Genomic DNA, 8,796 nt, shown 5'->3' with positions numbered 1-8,796 from the left:
CCTTGAGGCACCCCTAATTTCCTTATATTTTGCTTGCAAGGAGCCAGACTTTCTTCTTTATCTTTAAAACTGATGTTGGGCAACATTCCTCTGGGCCTTTTCTTTCTTTGGACATTCTTTTGGCTGCTTTTTCCAGTTTTTCTTAGGACACTTGAAAAATTCTAACAGTTAACACAGTTTGACATGCAAAAATAGTATTTTTTGCACCAACAAGGTAATTTCCAAAGAGTATTAGCTGGAAATTGAATATATCATATCTCAGCATGGTGTGTGGTGGGTCATTAAAACATTTTAGCATACTAGTGAAGTATAGGATGAAATAAGTGTCAGGGCCAACAACAATCTACAGCAGACAAACCTTAGCTGAAGGTCATTTGCTTAAGAAATAGGAAAAGATCCAGAAATGACACAAGACCTGAATGATGCGTGTGGCTCTTCAGTTGATCCGTCTGGTGTTTGGGGATGCCTCATCAGAAATGATCCCAGTGGAAGGGTGGCTGCCAAAAGACCATTCTTAATGATTGAAAACAAGGAGAAAAGACTGGGGTATGCCAAATTATACAAAAAAACTCGACTGAAAATCAGTGCCAGCAGATTTTAGAAAATAAGAATCACATTTTTTTTTGCTTCAAATCATCATCAAGATAAAACAGCATAACAGTGTGTGACTACAGCCATCTGTAAAACATGGTGGAGGCTATGTCACAGTTTGGTTTGGGGCGTCATTTCAGACAGTGGTGTTAGGATCTTGTCAGAACTGATGGAGTTATCAATTCAGAAAGTACCATCAGTACATATCATCATTTTGATTTTGTCTGGAAAGCATTTGATTACCTGAGAAGAAAAACATACAGTTGAACACTTAGAGTCATGTATTGGCCTCCTCAGAGCCCGGACCTCAACATTATTGAGGGAGTGTGAGATCATTTTGACAGAAAATAAAACAAAAGGCAGTCAATATTCAAAGGATTGTTACGATTGTAAAAACGGTTTTTTCCTTGTGTAATTCCACGTGTCTTTGCACATTTCAACAAACTGACACATCTATGTTCAAATTTCCTGATAAAATACAAAGACATGAGGGTTAGCTCAAGACTTTTTCACAGTACAGAATTTGGCACATTTTTGGTAGGCTGCGCAGAAACCATACTATTACTTTATTTATAAACATCTCAGAAGTTGCAAAAGTTTCCAGACAAATAGTTGAATTCCTGATGTTGTTTATCAGGATGCATGCTCTGTGGTTCCAAAGCAGCTTGGGATTCCAGCTGTGCAGCCAACCCCTGTATACAATATTAACCAATGAGATATCTTTGTGCTATTAAGTCAGCCTGTGTGAGGGATGTAAATTCTCCTCAGATAACCTTTGCTTCAGATTTGTTGTAAAGAGACATCATTTTATCGTGTGCAGAGTAAATTGTCTCTGCTCAGTTTTAATTGATCAGTAATTTATTTGTCCAATTATGTTGGCTAGACCTGTGGTCGCTAAACATTTATCAAGCAAAAGGTACAATATGGTCAATAATGCAGTCAGCTCATTGTGCTCGCAATATTTTAACAATATCTTGCCATCAATATGTGGCTACACATTATTTTGGAAATAATCTCTATATCAAATTATTTGAAATAGATATTTTGTTACTAGCCAATGCTCTTCTCGTCAACACATACACACTTTTTCATGGTTTTGTGGGTTTTGTGTATTTGAGTGTAGGGTTGTTGTTAAATATATTAGGGTTTCTGATTGGATTTTTTCGCCTTGTGCTTGAAGTTTTGGATTCTGATTCAATTACTTTTTTCCTAATGGCTTTCCAAGTAATAAGTTGTTACTTTTTGAGACTGCATTTTGGTTTATGTTTCCATTGTTGTTCTAGTATACTGAGTTTTGCATTTATTATGATTGGACCACTGTGAGCAACATCAGATGTGAGCGCTGCATCGCATCTATCCAAGTTACATGGTTTATCAAAAGAATCAAATTACAGCATTTAAATTTCTGTTAGAATACTTTTAGTTAAGTAAAAAGTAAAAATGACAAATCTGTGTAGGTCATTATTGGAAGTCTAAATATTTAATTTTAACTATGGCAAAACATGAATTACCAACCAAACCAAGCCAACTATAAACTCCAGTTTTGAAACTTGTATTATGAGTATGAGCCAGTGTGCGAAGCTCTGGCTTTGCACTACTGTGGTCTGGGAGAGAGTCCTGTAACACTTTTCTGCAAAATACAGTATATAATGACATGATTATTTGCATCTCTACTACTCAAACTAGTGACAGTATTTAATGATCAATGAAAATTGTAAATAAATGACACTCGATGAGCATAAATCGGATTAAGAACTTACATTTCACCTTATTTTTCACTCCTAATCGGCCACACTATTTTGCTAGCTAAAACACCGGTTGCGGCGAATAAGGATGCTGTCATAGCCTGTCAATGACGTCGATTAGCTGCATTAATACATATGCGAATCGCATCATTGGCTGGAGCAGCCAGTCGCCGGTCACTCACTGACTCACATTGCAAAATAGCACATAATGAATTGTTATGTGTTTATTTTATTTTCAATTCAGGTTGGATTTTTTTTTTTTTACGCAGCGCAGACTTTCTGTGTGTGGAGAACATGTCAGTTGTGTGCAAGTGTGCACGCGTGCAGCTTACAGGGAACAGTGGTAATAGTTTTTAGCTATGGTCACTCCCCAGCTGTCTAGTTCCCTATCAGCCCTCAGCGTGTGCGTAGTTTTCTCTTTCCTTTATCCTTTGTCCAGCTTTTACTAAGTTCCAGTGAACGTTTTGCTTTGTTCTGTGTATCCATGTGTTCTTCCACCTGTCTCGTTCCCACGTGACTTGCTGTGATTTTCGGACGAGTTATCCAGAACATTTGGCAGGTAATGACTATGTCATGGCTCATTGTAACTGTATACAGAAATTAGACACAAGGCTGAATGGACATTAGTATTACTATTAAATGATACAGGAATGACAAATTAAAGATCCCTTATAACCATGACTTGATTTTAGGTTTATTTTAAATGCAGTTTGTTTTTAGGAGGCTCATAACCACCCGTCAGGTTTAACTCCCTTCTTACCTGTCAAATTTAAAATGTTTTGTCAGTGACTGTGTACATTTTTCCTTTTTTATTCACACTGTAAACCCGAATGTTCAAAGTAATTAAATAGATTAAATAGTGTATACTCAAAGTCTTTAAAAAGTTCTGTTAACTTAAATATGTCAAGTTCGTGTAACATGTTCTTCTTTTTGAGTAAATGAAACTAATAATATTTGATTGAATTGAACTATTTCTATATTAAGTAAGCATCACTTAAAATCATAACTTAAGCACAACGTAACACAGTTAAGTTAGGACATATAAGAATGGTAAAGTCCTGTTATTTTTGTTGTTTCAAGTAGGTAGGATTTAATAATAAACTTAATTTATGTAGCACATGCTAAAATACAATAAAATCTCAAAGTGTTTCACCAAATAGGTAAAATCTAATTGTCTTAAATGCATTAGTGGAAGACAAAATGTATTTATTTTAATATTCATTGTTTTACTAATGTATCCTACATATATATTTTCAATTTTTTCCGTAAGTGTTGAGCAGCTGCAGGAATCAATTTTTATTCCGAGTTAATCTCTGATTCACCCTCCGAAGCGGAAGGCGGCGCTAATGAGCATTAATACGAAACACAGAAGAAGTAAAGGTATATGGGCGGGAACAGCACCAAAGAGGCAACACGGACGACTGGAGAAAGTTGGACCTAACGGCAGCAACTAGCATCACTGAACTTACAGTAAGTTTTCAATGTTGATATTAGTTTATTGTTAAAATACGAATATTTAGTTGTATTTTGGGTGCATGTCAAAAAGAATAGCAGAAATATCGGGTCCGTGTTTTTTATGTGCTTTGCTGCTCTCCCCGAAGGAAACTTTGCACTTGCAGAGCTAGCATTAAGTTGTTGTAATGAGGGTCGCAGGCTGTTTAAAAAGTTAGATACTACTTGTTCTAGAGGTGGCGCCCGGTCGCCTAGTATGAAACAAAGTGTTTTAATCTCTCTAAATTTTTAAACCCCCTCTCATGACTCAGAATAGTTGGGTCCAAACAAGCCCGTTGTCCCTGCAGTTACACAGCGGAGATACCTGTCTGCAGTGAGAGTGCTTTCAAGCCTTTTGCTTGTTAGAAACGCTATATTTTAAACTATATGTGCAGGGTTAGGGTTGTGAAGGAGTGAAGGAGCTCTTGGACCTCTGGCCTGCTCTAAAAATGGAGTCTGAGGTAATATGGATCAGCTCTCTTTAAAATGAAAATTGTAATTCTTACTCATGTGGCAGCTTTTTGCTGCTTTATAAAGGTGTGCGAGATTCTTCAAATTGAACTGTATTGTCCTTCTGCTGTAGTTGTATGCAGAGTTTCAGCGGATTACAAATCAGAACCTGCCCAATACATTCTACGCTGAACTTGACCGCCATCTTCCTCGACTGATGACCTTATTCAGACAGAAGGCATCAAAAACTGGGAAGACAGCAGATGCCCTGGCTGAAAGTCTAAGAATTCACAATTACCAGGTAATAATAGATTGTTACACATTTCATAGGTTGAACCAGTGGAACATTGGACAGGTTCAATGATTTAAATGAGCTTTTTGAATTTTGCTATTACTCCACTTTGTGTTTGCTATTTGTCTGACTGTATTAAAGATGTGAACAGGTTATTTGTGGACATATGTTCTGATTTGACTGTTGTTGTTGTTGTTGTTCAGTAAACTCACCAGTATATACAATTGTTTTTAATCTGGAAATAGGAAATCCATGATATCCACACCAAGCGCACTACCGTTCTCCACGCCCTTCCTGTCTATCTGCGTGAGGATGTCTCTGGATTTTTCAGAACCTGCACTGTGAGTATCCTTAAGTATCTAACAGATACTACTGTGTATATAAACAGTGCATCAAAGTACAAACATGTATTTTGATGCACTGTTTGGACTTACCTTTGTTTAGTCTACCCATACGGTTTCCATGTATGGTCTTTTCTGTCTCCTCACTATGAATGAACTGAATTGGTGTTTTGTTGAAAGTGATAAGATGTTTAGTAAAACATTTTCCTTTGTATTTCCTTTAGCTTAGTTTCAGTCTATCTCACACCACTTGATTCTCTGGTGAATTAGCTGATTTATGTGTGCAGAACATGGATCTTCTGTTTTTCACCTCTTACAGCGAGACTCAGGTCTCCCTTGTGAAAGAGGTATTGAATCTCAATGGGAGTTGGTAAAATGAGAAATTATATGTCGTCTGTTGTATTTCTTGGGTTAGATTGTGATTAGTATCTCTTTTTCATTAATTCAGGACGAATCTGATGAGTTGGAGCTTGATGGTGTTGAAGTGGCCCTCTTCACTGTCATCAGTGACCATGACACGACAAGTCCAGTTCACTACCAACCTGTGAAAATCTCTGTCGTCATTGAAAGTGATGCCGTGTTCAGTCTCCCCAGATTTGGTGAAGCCTTCCTGGTAATGTTTGGACTGATCTATTCACTTCACCTCAGCTACCCCAAAGCCCTGACCAACACTTTAGAATTTACTCAAAAGATTTTACTTGGTCTAGAAAGTGGTAAACTGTCACCCAGGTTACAGACCCTCAAGAATGACTTGGTTATGTAGGAACTCATCTGAAAGAAGGATGCAGGGTGAAGCATTATAAAAGGCTAGTTCAAAGTTCTCTCCTTTTATCTAAATAATGCCTCAAAACGTTATTGCATTACTCTACAGGTGTTCAGCCAATAGGTCCAAACTATACAACGTGCCTTTGTTCTCATTAACATAATGCAAACAACACTAATGTTTTGTATGTTTTAATGTTTTTCGTAATACTATTTCTAAAACATTGTGGGCTGCGCAAGATGACCTAAATTTCACTGTTTGATACTGGTTAATGTAAAACAAATAGCATTGTAATTCACTCAAGTTGCTGCCCTGTTGCCTTATTCAGATATTAGCCAGAGAGCCAAAAGCACATTTTGATATTATTTATTATTATTTGGCATTATTTTTCATTACCGTACTCTGACAGTTTTCCTGACTAAACAATTTTTGGTCTACTTATTTTAATTTATAAATGTTTTTGTTAATTATTTTTAATTTATTTAATTTTTTTTTTGAATGTATTTAATTTCAACATAGTGCTAAAAGGGAGCAGGCAAGATACTGTTCAATGGCAGATGTTTATGACTTTTGCATATTAAGTTACCGATACTCAGTGTAATTGAGGCAATCAATTGCCTCAAAAATTTTAAGTTTTGGGTCACATGTTTTTAAGTATCAAGTAGTCAACATATTTGACTAACGTGTACTTAAAATAATGACAACACAAACTAATAAACATTTGAGTTTTGTTAACATAAAAATGTTGTGGTTGTGTACTTATTTTTTATAAGTTCTGTGAACTTATTCCTTTGAATTTGTAAACTTGAAACTTTAAGTCATATTAACTGCAAATATTTGAGTTGACCGTTCTCAAAAGATACAAGTACCATGTAATCCAAACTTTTATGTTCTGGAAAAATTTGACTTTTGAGTTGATCAACTCAAAAAAATTGAGGCAATCGATTGCCTCAATTTTTTTGAGTTCTGGTAACTTATTCGGGTTTACAGTGCAGTGTGAAGTGGCTTTACTTTTCTCCCCTTAGGTTATTTTGTTGAATATGTTATTAATCTTAATCTCCTCTCCTACAAGCAATGGGGACATTTTTTTTTCTTTTACATAACTGCAGCCTTCATCGATGAGCACAACACTTCTCCAGAAACAGGGTTTCATAACGCTAAACTTTTACATCGGGTTGGTTGAGAATGATTAGATTTTAATCTAGAGTTTACTTCAGATATGGATGACTTATTAAGATTATAAAATAAATACACATAAGTTGCACATTACTGATGATAAACTGACATTCAGTCATGCAGTTTTTAGAGTCCAGAGCCCTGTTATAGAAAGTGAGTTCATCAAACTTGATGCTGATTTTAAACTCTGAATGGAATAACAGAGACACACTGGGTTTTTTGATTTAGAAAGGCTGATCAGAGTTGGTTCAGTCAGCTCTGAGTACATTCACCCAGAGTTATGTGTGAACGAATGGAGCTCCAATATCTTGATTGACCATTGCAAGAGGTAAATGAAAAGCAGAGATGGCATTTTAATCCAGTGGACCAAGGAACATGTGTGTGACAGTATGTATGCCGTGATGTTCAGATGCCAAAAGAAAAAAAGAATAAGAATAATTTAGGTGATTTAGATCCAAACTTTACATTTTCAGAGTTAGTCTGAGTCAGAGTTAGCTGAAGAAAACCTGAGAGACACCAGGTTAGGGTCACATTCTGTTAAGATAACTGACTCTGAGTTTCCCCTCATCCGAGGGATAACAAACTCTGAGATTTCACTAGACCTGTTTTCCAGAGTACGGCACATTCTTATACCACGACCACACAAAGTACCAATTCAATACCAGTATTAAATTAATTAGCTGTATTCATCACCGTGAGGAGGAAATGACTGTCGTTTAGTGTGTGAGGTCACATCAGGCTTGACTTAAACACTGGCTTCAAATAGTAAACTAATAACTTTTTATTAAAAAAGATTTTCTTGTTGTTTTGCTGTCATTGAGAGTTGCTAGGCTCCCTCTTCTCTTCCTCTGCTCTCTGTTTCACCCTGTTTTTTTTTCCCTATTTATATCCCTCCCCACACACCAGGAGCACAGCAGATGATCGACAGCTGAAGTGTAGATTATGTTAATTGAGATGATGGAGGAGCAACTTATTATGTTGCTGCAGGTGCAATGAAAGCTTCCCAGCATGTGATAAACCTAAAATTCAAAAGTGAGAGAGTAACAGAGAAGCAGCAATGAGCGAGAGAGATAGCAGACCGTTTTCCCATCATTCTCAGCTAGCTTGGTCCTCTATTTGCACTTGTGTTGCGATAATTTAACAAACAATTGCAAGCAAGCAAGCAGAACTTTTTGACATAACAAGCACGATATATACCTCCACTTTGTTGACCCTTTTCTGTTTGCTCTCTTCTTGCTATATTAGCTTTGCTTCTATCAAGTGTAGGAGTGCCCCGCTGACAGTTTATAGAATAAGCATAGAATAACATTGACTATATCCACCTGCTGCAGCTATTTCAGTCAGTACTGGAAAAACTTTGTGTAGTGAACTGGATTGGTGCATCCCTAATACTGTTTTCTTTAAATCATTCATTCACAGTTTACTCAGCCATATCATCCATTTTTCTCTGCTTCTCCACAATTTGTGAGTCGATTTTAAGTTTCAGTGATTACTTGGTCCAGCAATGTCTGCCTGTTTACTACTTGTCTCTTTATAAGCCACAGTGGAGTTGTAATTCTATAAAGTCGGGCCTGCAAGTTTCTCTTGCTTGAAATTGAGGTATAAATAAAATTCTGTCCTTTAAACGCTCTTTCAAACCAGCTACTGGACAGCTTCCAGTAGCTGTCATGTTCCTAGTGCAGCTGCAATAGACTGTGAAAGTGGAATAAAATCTTCATCAATCATAGTAGATGGCCAATTTTGGTGTCAGCCCATCAGAAATGAAGAAAATGGGCTCCATCACAGACACACTATTTTAAACTGGTGTTGAACAGTGAGGTTTTTCTTTTTTTTTTGGGGGGGGGGGGGGGGGGGGGTTCTGCTGAGATCAAGAGGAATTCAACAAAGCTATTGTATCTTGGGATGCTTTGTGCGTCCTTGAAATTCCTTTCTGCTTTTATGAGTATT

General features: G+C 36.8%; 1 protein-coding gene across 2 annotated transcripts; it reads left to right on the top strand.

The window, feature by feature from the left end:
- The first annotated feature begins 3,610 nt into the window (after positions 1–3,610).
- Positions 3,611–6,164, top strand: LOC146719079 (uncharacterized). 2 transcript variants are annotated; one of them, XM_085460152.1, is made up of 5 exons: positions 3,611–3,806; positions 4,223–4,288; positions 4,411–4,578; positions 4,815–4,910; positions 5,359–6,164. In XM_085460152.1, exons 2-5 carry the CDS (start codon positions 4,277–4,279, stop codon positions 5,671–5,673), a joined length of 591 nt encoding a protein of 196 aa, XP_085316278.1. In that variant the 5' UTR covers positions 3,611–3,806; positions 4,223–4,276; the 3' UTR covers positions 5,674–6,164. The 2 variants fall into 2 exon arrangements, with proteins under 2 accessions (XP_085316278.1, XP_085316288.1); XM_085460162.1 differs by lacking the exon at positions 4,223–4,288.
- The last annotated feature ends 2,632 nt before the right edge of the window (positions 6,165–8,796 follow it).

The sequence above is a fragment of the Copadichromis virginalis genome, linkage group LG1, assembly GCF_057382275.1.
Source record: "Copadichromis virginalis isolate Kocher_CV1m ecotype Utaka linkage group LG1, C_Virginalis_male_GT1.1, whole genome shotgun sequence".
Taxonomy (NCBI): Eukaryota; Metazoa; Chordata; class Actinopteri; order Cichliformes; family Cichlidae; genus Copadichromis; species Copadichromis virginalis.
The sequence above is the reverse complement of the archived record's forward strand: the minus strand, read 5'-3'. Positions and strand labels throughout refer to the sequence as shown.

Coding starts and splice junctions, on each gene's coding strand:
- LOC146719079 (XM_085460152.1), top strand. Junction 4,579..4,814: donor TAAGAATTCACAATTACCAG/GTAATAATAGAT, acceptor ATCTGGAAATAG/GAAATCCATGATATCCACAC. Junction 4,911..5,358: donor GATTTTTCAGAACCTGCACT/GTGAGTATCCTT, acceptor TCATTAATTCAG/GACGAATCTGATGAGTTGGA.